This window comes from Mycosarcoma maydis, chromosome 2 (genome assembly GCF_000328475.2).
Source record: "Mycosarcoma maydis chromosome 2, whole genome shotgun sequence".
Taxonomy (NCBI): domain Eukaryota; kingdom Fungi; phylum Basidiomycota; class Ustilaginomycetes; order Ustilaginales; genus Mycosarcoma; species Mycosarcoma maydis.
Window position 1 is genome coordinate 127,591 of NC_026479.1, and position 21,402 is coordinate 148,992.

The window sequence follows — 21,402 nt, forward strand, 5'->3', positions numbered from 1 at the left end:
ATCAACATCGGGATTTCCTACTGACCACAATCGTGAATCATGAAAGCTAACGTCAAGTTATTCAGGGAATGCTGGCTGCCATTCAGGAATCACGAATTCAAATTTCCAAAAGCGGGATCCACAAGCCGACACAGTCACTTGAGTCACGCAGAACAGTGAGTCACGAGTGGACACGAGGAAAGTTAGCACAATCGTGAATCTCTTTCCAACGTGCTTGGGCCGATTCGGGATAATTATCAGGAACCACGTCCAAAAACGGGAGACCCCAGCGATCCCGAGCAAGTGTAAGCTCATCTCGACTCTCGATCTGAATGGCGGCATGTGGCTCCGTTGGTCGATCGCCCAGGATAGCCCACCATTACAGTAGCTTGGTCGCTAGCTTGTGCCAGCGCCGCGTCGCCAGCAAGTGCATCTCGGTTGCTTAGAAGCGCTTGCATGACTACGTGTCTCGATGGGCGCAATCACCCCCAGCTTGCTGCATACACGGCGCATCATGGTGCACCATGGCCTTACCACTCACGGCTCTCGTCTGTCGATCGGCGCAATGAGGCTCGATTACCGTCACAAATGGAATCACGAATGTAACGTGTGCTGATGGACGTGAGATGCAGCGCCCACCGGAGCATCCTCGGCAAGCTTGCAACGTGTCTGCACGCTCGTCCCCACGACACTGCATAGACCGTGAATGTTGGTCACCAAGGTAACTAAGCTAACTTAACTGTATTTCCCACAAACGCATGCCGGCCGATGCAAGTGGAATCCCTGCCGACGCGTCACATTCACATCTCCATCGACAAGCAAATCACGATTGACACTCGTGACTGACTGACAGACACACTCACGACTCACGACTTACGACTTGGGTCATTACAGACTCAACGTAGTTAACTCAAGTTATCAGCGATTGGCGTCCATGTATAATATTATAATAGGATACACAAATTTAACGCTGAATACGCCTTGCTTGAACGCCGCTGGACGCTTAACTGCAGTAGCTTGGCTAGCTGGCCTCGCTCAACGCCTCGTATGCGACCGAGCCACAGTTGAAAACGCCGCCAGATCCACGCTGGAACAGAAACCGCCGTCTCCCGTCTTGGCTTGGCTGTACTTGGCTTGGCTGTACTCGGCTTGGCTGTACACGTTAGAAAGCCTGCTTACCATGACAATCGTGAATCGCGAATTCACCTCGTGTCTCTACGCCTCGTTGCGTGATTCGCTTAGATACCGCCAACGGCGTTCTCAATTCTTTTAGAGGCCGGGCCTCGCGCTTCTTCCACCAATCGTGAATAGTTATCCTGATATTCGTGATTCATGCTTTGTGATCTTCCGTCCCTCCTCATCTGTACTTGTAAATCGCTCCGATGGCCGCAACCGACCGAGACGCTTGCCCCTTGTCCTTAACCGGCTGTACCAAAAGGAGGTCTAGACTTGGGTTGTTAGGGTAAGGTCCACGATCGTGGATCACTCGTTACTCACATCGTGAGCTGCATCTCCCTCGTCGTGCGTGTCTGGATAGATTCATGCCAGAACCAACTTAACATGTAACTATCCTAGTAACGAGCTTGGCTGCGCTAGCATATCAAAGTCGTGCGTGAGTCACGAGTGAGTGGATCGATTCACACTCGTGACTCGTGACTGCCTTGGCCCCTTTTCGCTTTTTCGTTTCGTAGAGGCGATTCACGATTCGGCGATTCGTTAGCTGGGTGGCCGATATTTTCGCGATAACTCTGCGTTTCACGATTGGTCACAGATGGTAGCCGATCAAATCGTGAAGAGTACGATTTTAGAATATTATCCGTGATATAGTTATTCGTGAATCTTCAAATGACGCCTTGTTTAAGTTAGCACCCACGCCCCGTCACGTGCAGCAGCAACGAGTCACAAATCACGAACCATTCAAAGCCGCACGCTGTTCTTCCAGAATCGCGATTTCTTCACCTCGTCGCCGATCGTCATCACCGCCATTCGTACCCCTCCGCCTCTGCACCCTCCCTTCCCCAACATTGTCTACACCATCACCACTTTCCAACCATCCAACGTGCTCGTCATTAGTTATGCCTCCCACTACACATCTTCGAGGACCTCCCGATGATCCCAGCGCCGAGTGGATCATACAAAAGTACGGCGGTACCAGTGTTGGCAAGTTCCTCCACACCATCGCACAGCAGATTGTACCCTCCTACCTTGCAGGCAACAAGGTCGCCATCGTCTGTTCCGCTCGTTCCGGCCAGACCAAAGCGCTCGGCACCACCAACCTCCTTCTTCAAGCCGCTGGTGAGGCGCTCGACGAGGCGCTTACGCCCGCTGCCTCCTTGTCCAATTCGGTCACATCCATCGCAAACGGCGCCCAAACACCGGTTCACCGTCCTGGCTCCGCCTTCTCTCGCAAGTCCAGCTCACGTGGAACTCCGCTCGGTCGTGTCGAGTCTCTGAGTAGCACTACGCTCGACAACAAGCTCCAACAGCTCACGCTCAACACCACCACCACTGCCGCCGCCAATACCGAACAGTCCACCGCCGCAAAGAGCGACGCTGGTTCCGACTCGGATACCGACATTGCCATCGGCTTCAACGCTACCGTCGATCGCATCCTCTCCGATCACCTCGCTTCCGCACGCAAGGCAGTCATCAACGACAGGCTCCTTCTCGAACAGCTCGAGAGGGACATCACGGAAGACTGCGATCGCTTGCGCGACTTTCTCCTTGCCGCCAAAATCATCGAAGAGATTTCACCCAAGTCCAAAGATATCATCATCGGCGTAGGCGAACGTCTCTCGTGTCGCATCGCCGTTGGCGCCCTCCGCGATGCTGGCGTCGATGCAGAGCTCGTCACCCTCGAGAGTATCGTCGATCCCTCCTTTTCAGCACATGCAGTTCAAGACTCCCAAGGCGAGTTTACCCTCGATCAGACTTTCTACGACTCGCTCAGTCAAGCGTTAGGCCAGCGTCTCAATGCTTGCTCCGGTGTTCCCGTCGTCACCGGCTACTTTGGCAACGTCCCCGGTTCCTTGCTTTCGCAGATCGGTCGTGGCTACACGGACCTTTGCGCCGCCTTGTGCGCCGTCGGCGTCAATGCAAAGGAGCTGCAGATCTGGAAGGAAGTCGACGGTGTCTTCACTGCAGACCCGCGCAAGGTGCCTACCGCTCGACTCATCCCCGCCATCACCCCCGAAGAAGCCGCCGAGCTAACTTACTACGGAAGCGAAGTCATCCATCCATTCACCATGGAACAGGCCATCAAGAAAGCCATCCCTATCCGCATCAAGAACGTCGAGAACCCCACCGGAATGGGTACCGTCATCTTTCCCGATGTTCCAGAGGGTCACGATGGATCCGAAGACAAACTCGTCGATGGCCACGTCGACCAGCCTCGACCACCCATGACGCCTTCAGCGAGTAAATCTAACTTTTCCGCCTGGGGCTCTTCGGCCAACGCCCAAGCGACGCGTCCTGTCATGGGCGAGCGTAAGCTTCCCACAGCCGTCACCATCAAGGACAACGTGCTCGTGCTCAACGTCCACTCGAACCGCAAGACCGTCTCTCACGGCTTCTTTGCCAAGATCTTTGGCACGCTCGACAAGTACGGCGTCGTTGTCGACCTCATCTCCACGTCCGAGGTACACGTCTCCATGGCCATGGCTGCCGCTTTAAGGCCGAGGACGTTGGAAAAAGTCAAGGCCGACCTCCAAAAGGTCGGCACGGTCAGCGTGTTGACCGACATGGCGATCCTCAGTTTGGTCGGCAAGCATATGAGAAACATGGTCGGTGTTGCCGGAAGGATGTTCACCGTGCTGGCAGACGGAAACGTCAACATCGAGATGATCAGCCAGGGCGCCAGCGAGATCAACATCTCGTGTGTGTTGCATGAAAAGCTGGCGGTCAAGGCGTTGAACTTGATCCATTATAGCGTTTTGGAGGTCAGTCCAAAGCCGAGTAACTCGGAAGCCGGCGCTTTCGGAAGGTCCTTCTTCTAAACCATTGCAACACTGCCCAATCCAACGAGTAAAGAGGACGCTCCAACAGCGTTCCTGGGTTCCTCCTTGGCACCTCCTGATCCATTGCATATCAAGGTATCCACGAGATCGGATTGTCGTATCCCATTCGCACCTGCTGGTCCAACCCAAACACCCTCAAAAGCATCTCCCTTGTTTCCTGCATTCGTTCTTACCTTCCATTCTTGTACTTGTATCCAGTCGTGAGTCTCGTTAGATAACGTCATTGCACCACAGTCCCAAGTCGTTTGACCGTCTGATGTGCGTCTCGCTCTGTAGATGTGTGTGCGGTTGGCCGGCATTTGCTGTAGGCTCTCTTTGAGATGCACTTGTGCTTTCGGATGTTTTTTCTGTAAATGCAGATCCAGATGCTGGATCATGGTCGGCGACAGTGTGTTTGGCTAACGCCGCTGCTAATCACGAATGCCTGTGGTTAGCTCTAGCTCTCGTGTGGCGAGCTCAAAAATGAGAGGTGCAACGTTGCACGACCTTGTTGTTGTCCTCGTCACGAGTTGGAAAAAAAAAGTAGATCCAGATTAGTGAGTAATTTAATTCCAAACAAACCCTTGACTAATAACACTCGCGACTCGTGAGTGTCTGTGGTCGAGTCTCGACATGGTTGACGAGACATGTCAATTACTGCATGATGAACGTTTTGAATCGACATGGGCGTACCGGGCTTGATTGTGGCATCGCATTGCTTGCGGTCAGGGATCTTTTGGCCATACAGAACAGTGCAGCTGAAGGGCGACAGAGTCGGATGTGCCTGGCTCGCTCTCCAAGTTCAAGTAGAATCGCGAATGGGTTGGCATGCGCTCAGTCGAGCAGCGCTCGCGTTTTCTCAGCCATCGCTCAACGAAAGTCTACTCGAGAAACCGCGTTGATCCACTCTTGCTCACCAAGCTGCCCGCTTCGCTTGCCTTCTCTCCTCCATCTGCAACTCCAACACCATCGTCTTCAACGTTCGTTCGAGATCGGATCACTTGTCTTCACTCCCTTGGGGCAGGTTCCCCGCTTGTTTTCTTTTTACTTCTTTCGTTCCTCTTGTTTTCGCTCTGGCTGCTTCATTTGTTCAGCAGGTTCTGGACTCCACCAGCCAAGCAATACCTCGGGACCAGCTTTGATAGATGCAAAGCTACCCCTTTTAAGTCACTGCAAGACTGTTTGTATCACTTTGGATCAGCGCAGGACAAGCCGGATTCTTGTTTCGCCCGGACCAAACATCGAAAATGTTGGCAAAGTGGATCGTAGCGTTTCTGGCCGTAGTGTCGGTGGGTAGTGAGGTCGGCTATGCAAGCAAGGTGGGGGGAAGGACAGTGGAGGGTAATGGGAAGCAGCGCGATCTGTTTGATCAGATGATCCACTCGTTAGCGGGTAAGTACATGCCGGGATTGAACGGGGGGGAGACGACAGGTTGGCAGTGGACGGTTCATCCGTTGCCGAGGAAGAGGCAGTTGAGCTTGAGTCCGAGTCTGTTTGGCGGTAATGGCGGAGATGGTGAGGATACGGGGAGTGGAAATGCGCTTCCTGCTTCGATTCTCGCTGCAGTGGCCAGTCCGTCAGCCGCTGCGAGTAGTGGCGGATCGGCAAGCGCTAGTGTGACTGGAAGCTCGGATCGTTCCACTTCAGCCTCTCCCTCTGCCACCAATTCGCCTACTTCGTCTGTGGTCGCCTCAACAGCAACCACCCCGACGAGCTCAGCCATCCCATTGTCGAGGCTCATCACGAGCAACATACCAGCATCTTCCACCGTATCCACCAACACCGGAACTAGCACATCCAGCTCTTCCACCACCGCGACGCCGACCAACAAGGACAACGTCACTTCGGCGTCGCTGATGTCACCCAAGAACAAATTGTTCCCGCTCGTGGTTGCGGGTCTCGCTGCAGCCGGGTTGGTGGCGCTCATGCTGCTCATTGCCATCGCACGTTGCGTAGCACACGACCAGCTGCGTCGTGACAATCTTCGTAAAACCTACTCGTTCGATGGCGATTGCGAGCCAAAAAAGCCGGATCGTTTCACAACGGCGCCAGCGCTCGGAGCGGCTCGATCGGTTCGTCGAGCTCTCACCAAGAAGAAGCTCGGCAGCTTCGCGCGTCGAACGCAGGACGGCTCAGTACTGATCGAGGTGGGCGACGAGGTGTTTGCGGTTCCACCGCATTTAGCGGATAGCTATCGCGAGAGGATTTTAAGCGAGAAGCGATCCAGATCGGATCTGACATCGGTCAGCGACGAAAGTATGGGCCTGTTCGGTGTCAAGCCCAAGTACCTTAACGATGGCGGACCGGATGGAGATGAGCAAGAGGCGAGAGCAAAGTACGATAGAATGCTCGAGGAAGGCGTGGAGAATGGCGGGGTGAAGAGGGGATTGAGTCAGAGATTGGGAGATCGATTGCGATCGCTCAGGAGGGCGGCTACAGCGCAGGTGGAAGAGGCGAGCGGCGGCGTAATGGAGAGGGATGCGTATTCGTTTGCGACTGGCGACCAGCAGAGAGGTGCTGTTCGACAGACGGATCTGGCGTCGCGCAATCCTGTGGTTACGAGTGGTAGCACGGGATGGCATATCTCGCAACGACAGTCTTCTGCAGGTATCGCCGGTATAGGAATGGCCAACGGAGCTGCTGAAGAGTCGGCGTTCGGCACTGTCCAGGTGTACTCGCGTGGACCTGCACCGCCTCGTCCACCTGTACTTACGCGCGCGCCACCCAAGACCACCTCAACATCGGCTCTCAAGAACCCTGCTCGTCGAGGTGCGCCCAAACTGGAGCTCTCTGTGCTCACCGAAAAGCTCGCCGATCTGGAAAAGCAGACACTCGCATCCTCGCGCTTACCAGCCGAAGCATCACTCACGCACTCATCCGGCGCATCCGCAGGCACCGCAGGCACGTTCGGCAGCACCGCCTCCTCCACCACCTCTGGCCACGCCTCCGAATCGCTACCCGGCGCGTTTCCACAACGCACCAAGTCACTCCACCGCGCCAAAAGCGTCAAACCGCCCATCCTCGATTCGCGCCTCGGATCGTATCGCCACCGCAGCCCCGACGCGCACCCGCGCAGCAAATCCACCCACAACCGCGCCCAGCGCCACACCAACTCTGTCCCCCTCGCCTCACCCACACGCTTCACCCACGAGAAACAACCGCGCTTGGTCGTGCATCCGCAAAAACCGCAACCCGCCCAATCCCCATCGTCGTCCTCCTCGTCCTTCCGACCTCTCCCCGTCCCCCCGCCCTTCACGCTCCCCAAGTAGACCCCCCGACCCTGTCCCCCATCACGCATGTACCTAGATACACGAGCTTCAGAATACAAAGCCACATGCTCACAGCGCGCCGGACACTGACTACTCTAGTTGCACATGTGGATTACAAGCCTACGTACAAAGATCTACGCAGCCATGGAGCGGAAGTCAAAAGAGGACCCTTTCGAGCTGCCACTCGGGTAGCTATGCTGCGACGCTGCGGATGCATTGAACGCCCTTGGTGGCGGGAATTGGGTGCTCGGAGTGAACGTCAATGAGCCGCAAGTAAGTGGTGGGCTTGGGATGCGGCTCGGCTGAGCTGACGACGACGTTGTGGCTGTGTTCGGACGGGCTAGGCTGGAGCTAGCCGACCGAACCGGTGGGGCTGCTGCGGACCGCGGTGGAGCAGCGCGAGGCATGGAGGCTCGAATCGGCGGTGCTCCCCGACCAGCTGACGCAGCCGCAAGCGGAGCGCCTCCAGAGTTGGTACGTGAGTGAGCCGAGGGAGGTGGAGGTGGCGGCGGCGGCGGCGCTGCCGATCGGCGCGGTGGTGTGGGAGCTCCAGAGGATGGTGCAGGTGGAGGCACGCGCACGGTGCGCGATGGTGGCGCCCCAAATCCCGCAGCAGAAGCAATAGCAGGCGGTGTCGGTCGAGGTACAGCCGACGGTCCAGTTGGCGTTTGCGCAGCTGCTACTGTAGATGCTGCTGCGCTCGGTCTCGCTGTAGCAGGTGGAGGAGGTGGTGGCGGTGGCGGCGCAGTAGCATTCAGACGACCAGCAGGTGGCGCGGGCGGCGGAGGAGGTGCATCCGGCGCACCGCTCGTTGGTCTTCCAGCAGGCGGCGCAGGAGGCGCAGGCGGCGGAGGTGGCGCTGGAGGTGCAAGCGTACTTGGTCTACTGGGAGGCGGCGGTGCAGGCGGTGCAGCCCAAGATGTGGTGCTTGGTCGACCAGGCGGAGGTGGCGGCGGAGGCGCGATGGGTACACTACTCGCAGGTTTAACAGCTGGAGGCGGGGGCGGAGGTGGAGGTGGAGCTCCACTGGGTGCTGCTGCTGCTGGTCTGCTGGGCGGAGGTGGAACGCCTCTAGATGGCAAAGAAGGTGCGGCTGCAGATGGCGGAGGAGGCGGTCCTCGGGGCGGCGCAGGTCGCCCCGTAGCCGGCGGAGGAGGCGGTGGCGGAGCAGCTGGAGATGATGCGGCTGGACGAGAAGGTGGAGCGCCGCCTCCAGGTCGAACAGGCGGTTTGCCGAGACTCGTGTTGACGCTGGAGCCAGCACCGCTGGGTTTGAGCTTGGGCATGCCGCCCGCAAACAAACCTCCTAGGCCCGGCGGCCCTCCAAGCGCTGGACCACCTCCGCCTGACGATGCATCACCAGAGCGGATGATGCCGGATGCTCCCCCACCACCACCACCACCACCGCCACTTTTCGGCTCGATCGACGGTGCGGATCGATCATTTGTGACGGCCTCTGTGGATAGGAAAGAGACGACCACAAGTTCAGGTCTCAGTCAGCCACGCAAGTCTTGAGTCGGTGAATCATACCAATGCAGCTTACTTTTTAGTCCCTTGCCCTTCTGGATCGACGCCAGAAGATCGGCGTTCATCGTGTCACGGTGCTCCTGCTACTCGTCTGCAATCGAAGAAGCGGGGCGAGGCGGCGGTAAGAAGTGGTGAAGGGAGCGGCTGCTGCGTCTGTGAAAGATCTTAGACAATCCCAAATGCTGTACGTGTTGCGTCTTGATGTGCTGGTGCTTGATCAGCTTGATTTACGGATGGATGATGGCGAGAAGCAAGAGATCCGAGGACGGCAACAAGAGCATCTCTGATTTGTGCAGTGTGTTAGGACGAACGCAGGGGCTGTGTTGGCGTGAAGTGGTCAGTAGAATCACGAATGAAGGCTGCGCGGGTCTTGTGGCCCGTGACACGCCAAACGCCAGGCTCGAGCTCGGTTCCGGACTTGCAAGTGCTGACTGTGGATCGGGGGCTGTCTCGCGCCGATCGATGAAGGCTCCAAACGTGAAACATCAAACTCCACAGCTGCTTTTTTTTTGAGCTCCGTCGATGTGGGACTAACGCTGTAACATATAGGAAAATTATTCACGGTTTCGTGTTTCGGGTCTATGGTCAACCTAACCTCAACAGGCGTCTGTTGTATCGTCAGGTCATGTGAGCTCAATCTCGTAGTCGAAGAGATGAAATCATCAGATCAGTTGTCGAGAATCCCGAATTCAAGAGGCAGCAAGAGGCAGCAAGGGGAACCTAGCGCAGAAAGGCACGAGGAGGTCAATGTGGGGCAGCAAACGGCACTAGTGGGAGGACGCCGTTCAAACTAGGGTCGCGTGGGGCTTGAGCGTGTTGCAATCGAACCGAGGACCCTGCGCAAGAAGCGGTTCCAGCTTCAAGCCAGGGCTTGGCTTCGGCAGGCAGGGGTAGAAAACAGCATTCGTAGGGAGCTCGAGAACCGACCATGTCAGCTAAACAAACAACGGATTGGTGAAAGGAACAAACCGTCTGCCGAGCTCTAAATTAGCTCGAGACTCGAGCGCGGTTACAGCGCTATGGTTGTGTGTCAAGCAAAGGGATCATACAAGGTCAAGTGCGATTGTGTTGTCTGACCAGTGGAGTCGTAAGACAACATCAAGAACTGACTGAGACCGCTCGATGGCAGTGAACAGAATAGAAACTCACTCACGACGACTGTGACAATGTCAGTTGGGAGCCGCACAAGGTCGGTCGAGGCTGACCAGCCTCAGCCTCGTTCCTGCAACAGTCAGATCCGATCGATGCACAAGAGCATCTTGTAATGCGACGATCAGACGACGATCTCTGCAATCTCTTGATCGATCGATCGAGCCGACGGGAGCGAGATCGGTGCCAAGAAACGCGGTCGTAAAGACTATCGCGAGGGCTCTTACGACAAAGGATTGCGGCGACTGAGCGTCAAGTGGGGAGGTCAGTTGCGAAGAGGCAACCCACACGTCCAAGACAGGGGCTAAATCGAAATCATGGATTGCGGCTGTAAAATGTCGGAAGGCAACCATGTTTCCGATGGAGCAAGTTCAAGATGCATTCAAAAAAAGTAGCCTGACATCGATCGCTTGCCTCGGCATTTCGCAGAGGATAAGCTTCTCTCGGCTGTTCTAGCTAGGCGAGAGTTTATCGGCATGCAACTGAGATTGACGGTAGCCGCAATGAGGATTGGAATCCCGTTGTTGCATAAAGTCGTGATGGTGCGCATGGGGTAGCACCAACATCTACGATAAGTTCACTTAGGGCGAGCATTGGGTAGGAACGGAGGGGATAGCGGATGTTGCAGACGTCGTAGCGCGTTGAAAATGGGAGCGGAAGTTGAATGTGTAGGACAGGCTGCGGAGCTTGACACATCCAGCAGCGTGTAAGGGCTAGGATAGACACTCTCTGAACCAAGTGAATGCAATGCATCCAGAAGTAGCACAGCACACAGCTTGCCAAGTTCGATGGTCGATCGCGGACATTTACGTGCCGTTGTTGGGCTGAAAAAATCAAAATCTTTGGAGAAGCGCTCTGCTTTGACGAGGTTGACACTCAAGACTTGCGAGCGTGTTCCAGAGTTGGACAAGAGAACATGTACAGTATGATACCATCGTGAATCACGAATCGATTCTTGTGTTTGCAGCAGCATCCTTCATTCGTGACTCACGAGCACCACTCGCAACTGACGTTCATGCTTTACGCTTTACGCTTTACGCTTTACGCTTTGCGCTTTGCGCTTCACAAGTCACGAGTTGGTTGTTGCCAGAAAAGGAAAGGCGGCAAGGCAAAATACAAAAGCTGCAGGGCGGCGGATAAAGCGTGAAGGCGACTTTGACTGACTTGCAGTAAGTTATGACTCTCTTGTCGTGATTTATTTATTTGTAATACTCGTGACTCGTGACTGCTTCACACTAACTTATTGTATAATAAATATTAATACTTTCCAACGCTCTTCGCTCGGCTTTGCCTAAGCTATATTGATAAGAAATAACTCGTTTTTCACTTTCCTACCTGCCTGTTTGGAAAACAGAAATTGATTGGAATCAAGTTGAGTGACGAGACGAGGGATGACATGCAAGTATTCTAGGCGAGACCAACACCTGCCATAATTCGCAAACGCACACGCACACGCACACGCTCCGCTCCTGCCTTGTTTGGCTGCTCAGCAAGGGACGAAGGGACAAAGAGCTGCGGCGTAGATTCACCATCCAACGTTTCCACGCATACTCGCAACAGAACAGTAACTTCACATGCTAAGCTCGAATCAGACACTCTACCGCCCACACACATTGTATGCGCAGGCGCCATCAGCGGTTGCTATAAACCAGAGAGCAAGTGACAACCTCTCACGGGTCAGCAACTCAAATGTGTTTGCTTGCTTGTGTGTCTTGCGGATGTATGTCGAGTGTACTTGGCTTGTTAGAAGCGCTTCTACACTGACGCTGATGGAGGGCTCGCCCGAGTCGAGTTGCGCTGTGTAGATGGAACAACGCAAGAGCATCAGGCAAAGAGCGACGTCCATGCACGTCGTCAAGGTTCTGTGATTATCCACCGCCACTTTAAGACGCCGTGGCAAGCTCGCCCTATTCTTTTCTTCAATGCACTAACCAACTGTGAGAGCTTCGGTGCGGCCTCAAGCAAGCACCGACCTTCGCATCCATCTCTATGTTAACTAGCGATCGCAAGGTGCCATGCAACGATTGCAGATCATCGCACAAGGAGGCCACCACCAAGCTCACGCACAAGCGCTCTGTGGCTGCTCTTCCAACCTTTTGAGTATGCATCGCGTGCCCTCTTCTTGGCTACTTACCCGCGCTTGATGCACGACATTCGCTTTGTCCCCTCTGACTCTGTCGTCGGCTTGCATGCCAAGCAGGCTGCTTTCAACCTCTATCGCCGCCATCCCACACGGTACAGCAAAGTGTTGCGTCCTGAGAGTCTGATCCCAAGTGACCTCGTCTTTGAGCAAGCTCCTCCTCTTGAGCACAATGCCTGCCAGATCAGCAACCGATAAACTAGGCATGCATAAGCGTTCAGGGACCAACTTCTGCTCCGCTTGTCATGCTTTCCCTGTCCGACTCGTACTGCCATTCTTGGCAACAACTTCTCCAGTACAATCTCAGCTTGGTTTGTCAGCGCTAGCCTCTTACCTACCTTGTCTCTGCCCCTGAATAGGACACCTTTTTTTTACCCAGATCCCCGGTTAGGAGAAGTTCGTTCGCCTGTCTTACCTCCTCGTCCGTCATGCGGAGTCTGTTCGGCAATCCTATCAACTCCGCTTGGTGTGTCTGTACTGACTTTAGCATACAGTTTGCGTGTTCAACCAGTCCCTCAATCTTATAAAAACTGCCCCTAGTTTCCACACATTCCCCAACCTCGTTCTTCCCTTCCTTTCCTCATCACCTACAGCTTTCAGCTAACCACTATCCTCTCCTCTGCTATCAGACGTATACGCTTCCTCATTCCCTTCTTATACCCCGATCCCAACTGTTACCCCATTGCAACTGTGCTCTCCTTACATCATCGAGACTTGGTGACACCACATCACACCAAATCGCATCCGGTCGCTGCTCTCATTAGACTGGGACCACAGCAGTAGCTTGTTCACTCACACAATCACCAAGCCACACGCCCTCACAGTCGCGACAGCAGCATATCCATTCCAAGATGAAGATCACTTCGTTCGGTCTGGCAGCCATTGCGCTCGCCTTGATGGCTGACAACACCGAAGCGCTTCCTGCGATTCGCAACTACAAGGGTGTCTCGCCATACAAGGCTCGCAACACGGTCAATCCGCGCATGCCAGCTATGAAGGATCCTCGTCAGCTCTCAGGTGCGCGTCGCTTGCGACTCAGCTCCAACGAGCAGCTCGAAGAGACGTACCTTGATGAACTTCACTATATCCCCGTCAATGGTCCTGAGTCTTCCAGCCAGCAGTTCTGGAACAATGTCCAGCATCGTCTCGAGTCGGCCATTGACAGACTCGACAAAGCTACCTCGATGCTCGGTGTAGGCAATGCCATCTCACCCTACAAGGCTGCCAACGCCGTCAAGAGCGCTGCCAAGTCGCTCGGCTTCTCGTTCAGCGTCAACAGCCACGCCAACCAACACAGCTCGTCGCCCGACTTTACCTTTAACTTGAACGTCACCGAGCCCATGTCGTGGGGTGAAGAGGCGGATCTGTCCGAGGCTACACGCGAGGATGCCGTCATCAACGCACCGAAGGTGCTTCCCAACTTGCCCAAAGACTCGGGTTTCGACTATACCAACGACAAGGTTCGGGGTGTCAACCTTGGCAACTGGCTCCTCTTTGAGGGCTGGATGGACAGCTCGCTCATGCAAGCGCTCAACGATCACGCCATCAACGCGCCTTATCCCAACCCTATCATCGATGAATGGACTGCCGGTCTTTACTCGGACCCCGGCTGGGCTGCCTATGTCCTGCAGAAGCACTTCGACGAGTGGATGACAGAGGATGACTGGAAGGCGATCAAGGATGCCGGTCTCAACCACGTGCGTATTCCCGTGCCTTACTTCATGTTCAAGGAGGCCGTCGGTCCCAACGCTCCCTATCTCACCTTGAACCGATTCGCCAAGCTCAAAGAGGGTGTACAGATGGCCAAGAAGTACGGTCTCAAAGTGTGGATCGACCTTCACAGTGTACCCGGCTCGCAGAACGGCTTTGACAACTCGGGACGCAGCGGTCCCATCAACTGGGCCAACAACCCTGCGTACTACACACAGACCCAGTACGCTTTCAACCGTCTCGTCACCGAGTTCACTCACTCGGATTACGATGGTGTCGTCACTGCCATTCAAGCGGTCAACGAGCCCAAGGGCAATGTGGTACCTGCTGTGCAAAAGCTGCTCAACAAGTACTACCCGTGGGCGCGCAACAAGGTTGCCATCCCCGATGGTTGGAACAAGTACTCGAACATGCTGCTAGCGATCCATGATGCCTTCCAGGGTCTGCAGTACTGGCAGAACTTTTGGACGGGGCGTGCTCGCCATCGTGTTCTGCTTGACACACACCCTTACTTTGTCTACAGCGACTGGGAGCACCAGGCTACCGATACGCAACGACTTCAGGAGGCGTGCAACCTGGTTTCAAGCTTCGAGACTTCGCAAAAGTACTACCCTTCGATCGCTGGTGAGTGGGGCGTCAACGGACCCAACGGTGACCGTGCTGCGGACCGCGACCTGCCGGTTGGACCTGTCAAGTTCCCTCCGGGACCCGACTACCCATACTCGGTCAAATACATGGCGTTTATGGCGAGGAACTTTAGGACGCAGCAATTTGTCTACGAGCAGGGTGGTGGATGGATCCTGTGGTCGTGGCGCAACGACAACAACCCAGACTGGTCTTACAAGACGGGTCTTCAGTACGGCTGGATTCCCAAGGATCTCGACGACCAACCCTACGGCGCCAACCCTTGCTCTTGCATCCCTAGCTTGATCCAGGCTGCTCAGAACGGTACTGCTCGACAGAGCTGGGCTCAGTACGAGCTGACTGGTGAGATCTACTAAGCAGCCCATCCTTGGCGGATCGGCCGGTGATGCAAGCTTGCTCGCGGCGGACAGCCAAATCGCTGACGCTTTTCATCGTCGTGGAGAAGGCAGATACCCGAGCTCCCAGCTCCTGCCCTGAGCGCCCACATTGCCGTCCGATCCATCCTCGCGCTCTGCCTGCTTCTACGCTTCATGATCGATGGCCGTATCTACAAACTACTTGTGTCCGCCTCTCATGTCCCTTCCCATGTCGCACTGTGTCTATGCACGACTCTGGAACTTGACCTGTCCTCGCCCGCCAAATTCATATCCCGTTCTGATCGACATCAGCAGCAATGACGTTATCGATGCCTTCCGACACGCTCCGCTTGCCATTCTCTGTTCCGTTTTGTTTTTCTCGCATCGCTTTGCACGACCCGTCTCTCTGACCTGTACGCTGGATGGTTGGCTCGAATCAATTCTACATATACATAATCTTGGATATCTCGTGTCTCGTGTCTCTGTGTCTCTGTGTCTGTGTCTCTTGCCCTAGGCTGAACATTCACGATGGTGGTTTGTGCGCCATGTTCCAGTTCGACGTCTGCGCACTTTGCCTGCGCGCTGATCCACTGACAAACTTGACTCCATTGATTGGCTATCCTTGGTTGGCGAAAGATCTCACTAGCAACTGTGGCAAACCGCATCGACGTGTCACTATGGTTGCAAGCGAGGTAATGACAGATTTGGCGTAAGTTAGCATCCGAGACCGTATCTGACACTTGTCGGATTTAGCGAAGGCGCGAAGGCGCGAAGGCACTCAGACTGAGACTAAATTTGGATGGAGTATTTCGGGGAGCGTTGCTCGCTCGGAGCGTTTGCGTTTGAAAAAGTGAAATTCGCAATCACGAATCACGAATCACAAATCGTGGATCACAGCTGTGGTAGCGCCGCCTTCGTGCATAGCCGCGAATTCACTTGAACCCTTTTTTCTGCTGTTCTCCTCTGTCTCGTCTCTCGTCTCATCTCACAATCACAGATATTGCCGCTTACCCTCGACGCCTCCGTCTCGCGTCGCATCCCGTTCCATCGTGATTTCGTTATAAGCAGGGGTTAGGTCGAGAATTCCCACTCTCTAACGGCCCCTATCTCACGCTTCTACCATCCTCAGTGAAGAGCATCCCCAAGTGAACATCTGCACAGCGGTACGCATCAACTTTCCCGGTCCAAGAACGCTCATCAAGATGGCCTGCCCCGTCAACCACCCCGCTTTCCACGCTTTTGTGTTCCTCATCGGCGTCCTGATCATGTTTGGAAAGTACGTCAAGGCGTAAGAGGTTCCTCTGCACCGCATCTATAGCCCACGTCTACCATCAACCATGAATCACCCTGCGCAAGGTGCGTAGGCCGCCGGCTCGAGCCGCCTAGAACGTCTACACTGGCATCTTGCGCACCCGCGGCACTCTGTGACTGCTGCCTCGTCATTCGTCCAAAAGGTCGGATACATCCACAGTCCAGTGATCAATGCGCATGGATCTCTCAAGCAAAGGCCTTGGGCCAGCGGCTGAATTCACCGCATATCTTTCCGTCCCAATCAGGCACCATGGGCACATCCACCATCTTAACCACAACCTAGGTCCACACCTTTCGTCAAAACCGAAGCACGTCACTGCCACCTCCGGTCACACTCACGAGTCTTGCTGCATTCCATGTCACTCTTTCATACCACTGCATTTTTTATAACATGTACTTTTAATTTTCCCTGTTTATGCACATTCGGTCACCATGTTCCTTCCTGTGTGCTTGATTTATGACCAAGAGTACGTCTGCCTGTCCAACCTCCAAACTGCCTTTCTTGTGGTGGCACGACTATCGACCGCGGTTCCATCCGAGTTTTGGATCCTCAACAGAGCGGTCATGGTGTACGAGCGTTGGTCGTTGACTTTGCAGTGAACACTTCCACAAATTTTCTGACCGCGGTTGACGGCGAGCGGTTCGGGGAGGAGGAAACGCACTTGTTGCCAATGCGTGGGTTCGGCGTACGGGGAAGTGGTCATGAAGTTGGTATTGGCAGAAATCGTGGTGGGGTCGATGGTGGGGAGCGCGGTTAGCACTGCGTCCATCGAGGATGGGTTGGATCCGGTTGCTGAAGCTGACGCAGACGCAGATGCAGATTTGATCGTATTGAGGGCAGCGGCGAGCGACATTGTGTTGGAGTTCGCATCGCCCATAAGGGTATCCGAGTCGTTGGGTGGCGTAGCCGATTGGGAATTGAAATGCAAATCGAACCATCCACCCAAGCCATGAACGATTGCGGCGTTGGTGAAAGACCATTCGACAGGCACGGTAAATTCCTGCAACTCGTGCTTGCTGATTGTGGCGAAATCGATCACGTAGTCACTCGAGACGCTGAGCAAACACTGGGCAGGAAAAACGCCGACGACGGGGCTCGAGAAATTCTCCTCAAACGCCAATGCTGCAAAGGGGGAGACATCAACACCGTAAAAGTTGGTGTTGAGCCACCATTTGGCTTTGTTGGCCGTGTCGTTCCACAGTTGCTTGTCCTCGAACGGCGCTAAGCAGATAGTGCCAGCAGAAGGGAACACGGATCCGCCAGGAGCAAGGTATCTGTCGCGAGCATCCAGAAAGCTCTCGCACATGCGTTCGTGCACCAATAACACACCCAAACATTCCGAGACAATCGTATCCACTTGACTATGACCCTGCAAGTGCTCCGGTGTCACATCTTCCACCTTGCAATGTACCGGCACCAACCTACCAGCCAACCAGGCATTCCTGGTCTCTTTCGGATTCGTCGTCCCAAAACTCACGCCTCCCAAGCCGGCATCGCCCGCACCCATCAACTCCAACATCTCCTCTTCCTTACTCACCTCTTCCGACGGCCTCTGCGTCTTGGAAGCATCCACCACCTTCTGCAGACACTCGACCATATTCGACGCCTCCACAGCAAACACCTTCTTGGCTCCCGCCTGAGCTGAAAAGAAGCTCAAGATGCCGTTGCCTGCTCCAACGTCCATGACCACCTTGTCTTGGAAATCGCGCGCGTTGTTCAGGATCGCACGTTGATACGCCGTGGTTCGCACCGTATCTTGCAACATTTGAGCTTGATGCGAAAGCATGCTGTAATATCCAAAATACGCTTCATCTTTTTGCTCGTAGATTTCGGCACGAAGCGCAGAGCTCGATGCACACTCGGATGCGCATGTGGATGTGGATGGGTCCGGTGTCGCCGTCATGATCGGCAACGTTGAGCGACGGGGTACGCACACAGTGCATGTGCTGGATCAACCCTTTGTACCAAGTTGTGTGGATCGGACTATCTGTCTCGTGGCGACCGATAACAGCAGCGTTGGGTAGCGGTTGGAAGACCATCAAGCACTTACGACTGGTCGGTGCATTTCCGAAGAATCGTTTCACAGTCGGTCGGATTTGGGCTGCTTCGCCGATTCATGATTCCTACTACCAGGCGTGAGTCGTCTACAATCAGGATAAAAGAATAATTACGAAACCAAATCAAGAATCACGAATAACAACGCAGCACCCGTTGCAATTCACGACTGTAGATCCACACGACTGAAACTGTTTCGCTGTCGAGACACTCAGTATCGATCGAATCGGCGATGTTCAATCCCGATTTCTACGTGTTGCTTGGATCACATCCAAAGTGTGAGTGTCGCTCGCATCTTTAGAATCGCCGCATCTTGGTTGTGCTCCACCATCGTCGTTTGCAACCGTTTCAATCAGCGCAAGCTCCCAGAGGCACGTCAGCCACTCGAATCACCAACGTGCAGTTACGCTGAAACACGTGCCGATCAAGATCGCACACTCACAGTTCCATCGCTCACGACAGCATCAGAGCATCAACGAAGCCTCTGTCTAGGCTGTGCGGGCTGCACTGTCCGTCATTGGTGTCCAAGGAGAGTGGTGCACTGCCCGTCACCAGTCAGCCCATTCGCTTCATTCCAACCAACTATTGGAACTTTGTCGCCGGATGGGCATGCCTTCGTCCAACATGAATCCCATGATCCCCTCTCCACATGCGCTACAGCCATCTGCGCTCGCCAAACTCTCGCTGCGCGACAAGCTCCTGCTCGCACAAGCCGTACACGAGATCGGCACCTCTCCACCAGACTGGGGCCGCGTCTCGGCACTCCTACTTGCGCATCCTCTCATCCGACAACAGTCGCGCCTCGAACAAGCCGCCAATGCAGGTCTCACACTAGGCCGCATCTTCGGTACGCGCGAATGCGAAAGGGCCTGGATCGCACTCATGCGTCAACGTGGTCTGGTTCTCGGGAAAGATGAGATCCCTCCAGAATCCACCGCTTCTGGCACTCCAAAACCCAAAGAACCACGTGGTCTGCAGCCGAGAACCGATCGTAAATCGCAACTGGCACTCGCACAACTGCTCTATGCGGAACGAATGGAGGAGTTGAAGGAGCAGATCAAGGAGAAGGAGGAACAGTTCAAGAGCTTGGTCAAGGAAATCGATGAGATCAGATCGGGCAAAGCCGATGCGCGCTTGGAGATGGAGTTGAGGATCGAGATGGAGAATTTGGCTAACGGTCCACCGCTTCCACCATCCACCCCGGGGAGCACCGCGGCGTCTGTAGTAGGACCGACGACACCTGCTTCCACTGCCTCCACCACGCCCAAGAGTGCCAAGGCGAAAGGAAGACCGCGAGGCGAGAGCTGCTCAGATCTGTCCAAACCTTCGCCCGTGCGATCTGACATTGCCGGAATTGGATCTGCGCCTAACAGCGCAAGCAACAAAGCAAAGAAGCTTGGCGACAGGAGAGCGAGCATCGACGATTCTCCCTCCAAACAAAAGCCAGGTCTTACTACGCTTCCTGTACTTCCGGCAGTAACGCTTCCCAGACCGCCTTCAGACACAGCACCAGCTCCGACAGCGGCGGCCTCTGCTACTTCAGCTACGAGTGCTCTCAATGGCGAGACAAGCAGCACCACCGGTGCAGTGAGCAAGGTGGCAGATGCAATGACCACCGAAGAAGCGGAGCAAGCTGTCGCTACTGCGGCAACGGAAGCGGCGATCAAGGTGCTGCAAGATCCGGCGGCAGCAAGCAAGGCGCTCGGTGCAGAAGTGGAGAAAGCAGCGGAACAGCTGGTCGAGACACAGACCAACATGGAGCTCTCGGCGCAGGCAGAGGGAGGGTCGATGGCGGTTGCTGCAACGCCAGCGGTAGAAATACCAGCAGATTCAGCCAAGAATTCCTCCACACAGCCATCAGCACGACCCACCGAAGCACCGCCAGCAGAGGTGGTGGTCAAGGAGAAACAGCCTGGAGAAGCGGCTTCATCAACTGCGCAGAAGAATGTACCCACTCCAGACGCTGCTACGGCAGCTGCCGAGTCAACGGCCAGTACAGCTACGACTTCCCCAGCTGCGGCTGCCGCTACTGTGAGCAACAAGCGCAAACGCGACGACCAAAACGAAGAGTTACAAGAACACGCTACCGCAGCTCCAGACGCGATGGACAAAGCAACGCACGTCGAATCCGAATCGCCAGTCAAAAAGGCCCGCACAGCACAAGCTGAGAAGGTCTCATCGTCGGATGCAGAAATAGATAGCGAGGACGAAGCCGAAGCAGCGGTTGGGGCGGACGATGCCATGGGCACGACGGCGGAGAGCGAGAAGGGCAAGGCGATTGCTGACGAAGCGAGTCAGAAAGCGGAGGAGGACAAGGCCGATGCTGTGGATGTGGAGAAGGAAGCAGAGGAGCAGAAATCGAAGGCGACATCGATCGAAGAGGACGACAGCGACAGCGACAGTGATAGTGACAGCGATGATAGCGACAGTGATAGTGACAGCTCGGATGAGGATGAGGGCGAAGCGGAAGAGGTCAAGTCGGTCGAATCTCCTAGCAAGCAGCTGCCCTTGAAGGAGCAAGACGAATCTAAGCATGCTGCTGATGACATTAAGCCAGAAGCTGGAGCTGAAGCTGGAGCTGCGGTCGAGACAGCGGCCAAAGAAGAAGCAGACGCTGAAAAGCACGATGATGACGACGACGGAGCCGATTCAGACGCCGAGTCGTCGTCGTCACGCAAACCGTCTTCGCGACGTACACCTGTGCGTCGACGGGCGTCTTGCACGCGACGGGCGAAACGCACGCCTCCTCCACCGACTCGCGAAGCTGCGGCAGCCAAGCGCAAAACCGCACACCTGCTATCCATGCTGCTCACAGAGGTATCCAACCATACACACGGAAACCTCTTCCATGCCCCCATCAAGGAACAGGACGCGCCTGACTACTACACGCTCATCAAGAACCCGCTCGACATCAAGACCATCAAAGCTCGTATCAAGGAAGGCTCGATCGCCAGCGCCAAGGAGCTGCAAAAGGCGTTGGCGGGCATGTTTGCCAACAGCCTCATCTACAATCGACCAGGCACAGAGGTTCACAGGATGGCGAGTGAGATGTTTGCGGCGAGCGAGGATATTTTCCGGCGGTATGAGGGCACACAGCGGTTCTAAAGCGATCGATCGAAAGCTGTTGACTTGGTCGGAGAAATGGCATGGTTGATAGCAGCAGATGGGGTGATTAGCATGGAAGCCGGTGTCGTTGGAGAATGCGGCATCGCTTCGAATGTCGCCAAACAGTCGTGACTCACAGACACTCTGACTGTGACTGAGA

At 55.1% G+C, this 21,402-nt stretch overlaps 9 protein-coding genes across 9 annotated transcripts; 5 read left to right on the forward strand and 4 right to left on the reverse strand.

The window, feature by feature from the left end:
• Positions 1-2,054: 2,054 nt before the first annotated feature.
• Positions 2,055-3,974, forward strand: UMAG_00872 (putative L-aspartate 4-P-transferase; the record flags this gene model as incomplete). The annotated part of the gene is made up of 1 exon (XM_011388591.1): positions 2,055-3,974. The coding sequence occupies one exon, from the start codon at positions 2,055-2,057 to the stop codon at positions 3,972-3,974; it is 1,920 nt and encodes a 639-aa protein (XP_011386893.1).
• A 1,247-nt stretch (positions 3,975-5,221) lies between these two features.
• On the forward strand, positions 5,222-7,243 carry UMAG_10565 (uncharacterized protein; the record flags this gene model as incomplete). The annotated part of the gene is made up of 1 exon (XM_011389030.1): positions 5,222-7,243. The coding sequence occupies one exon, from the start codon at positions 5,222-5,224 to the stop codon at positions 7,241-7,243; it is 2,022 nt and encodes a 673-aa protein (XP_011387332.1).
• A 134-nt stretch (positions 7,244-7,377) lies between these two features.
• On the reverse strand, positions 7,378-8,835 carry UMAG_10566 (uncharacterized protein; the record flags this gene model as incomplete). The annotated part of the gene is made up of 2 exons (XM_011389031.1): positions 7,378-8,699; positions 8,787-8,835. The coding sequence occupies 2 exons, from the start codon at positions 8,833-8,835 to the stop codon at positions 7,378-7,380; spliced, it is 1,371 nt and encodes a 456-aa protein (XP_011387333.1).
• A 1,104-nt stretch (positions 8,836-9,939) lies between these two features.
• On the reverse strand, positions 9,940-10,272 carry UMAG_00874 (uncharacterized protein; the record flags this gene model as incomplete). The annotated part of the gene is made up of 1 exon (XM_011388592.1): positions 9,940-10,272. The coding sequence occupies one exon, from the start codon at positions 10,270-10,272 to the stop codon at positions 9,940-9,942; it is 333 nt and encodes a 110-aa protein (XP_011386894.1).
• Positions 10,273-11,326: 1,054 nt separating this feature from the next.
• Positions 11,327-12,266, reverse strand: UMAG_00875 (uncharacterized protein; the record flags this gene model as incomplete). Its single annotated transcript, XM_011388593.1, has 3 exons — positions 11,327-11,431; positions 11,532-11,846; positions 12,054-12,266. The coding sequence occupies 3 exons, from the start codon at positions 12,264-12,266 to the stop codon at positions 11,327-11,329; spliced, it is 633 nt and encodes a 210-aa protein (XP_011386895.1).
• Positions 12,267-12,910: 644 nt separating this feature from the next.
• Positions 12,911-14,770, forward strand: UMAG_00876 (uncharacterized protein; the record flags this gene model as incomplete). Its single annotated transcript, XM_011388594.1, has 1 exon — positions 12,911-14,770. One exon carries the CDS (start codon positions 12,911-12,913, stop codon positions 14,768-14,770), a length of 1,860 nt encoding a protein of 619 aa, XP_011386896.1.
• A 1,202-nt stretch (positions 14,771-15,972) lies between these two features.
• Positions 15,973-16,062, forward strand: UMAG_10568 (uncharacterized protein; the record flags this gene model as incomplete). The annotated part of the gene is made up of 1 exon (XM_011389032.1): positions 15,973-16,062. The coding sequence occupies one exon, from the start codon at positions 15,973-15,975 to the stop codon at positions 16,060-16,062; it is 90 nt and encodes a 29-aa protein (XP_011387334.1).
• A 474-nt stretch (positions 16,063-16,536) lies between these two features.
• On the reverse strand, positions 16,537-17,868 carry UMAG_10569 (uncharacterized protein; the record flags this gene model as incomplete). The annotated part of the gene is made up of 1 exon (XM_011389033.1): positions 16,537-17,868. The coding sequence occupies one exon, from the start codon at positions 17,866-17,868 to the stop codon at positions 16,537-16,539; it is 1,332 nt and encodes a 443-aa protein (XP_011387335.1).
• Positions 17,869-18,761: 893 nt separating this feature from the next.
• Positions 18,762-21,242, forward strand: UMAG_00878 (uncharacterized protein; the record flags this gene model as incomplete). The annotated part of the gene is made up of 1 exon (XM_011388595.1): positions 18,762-21,242. The coding sequence occupies one exon, from the start codon at positions 18,762-18,764 to the stop codon at positions 21,240-21,242; it is 2,481 nt and encodes an 826-aa protein (XP_011386897.1).
• Between the last annotated feature and the right edge of the window lie 160 nt (positions 21,243-21,402).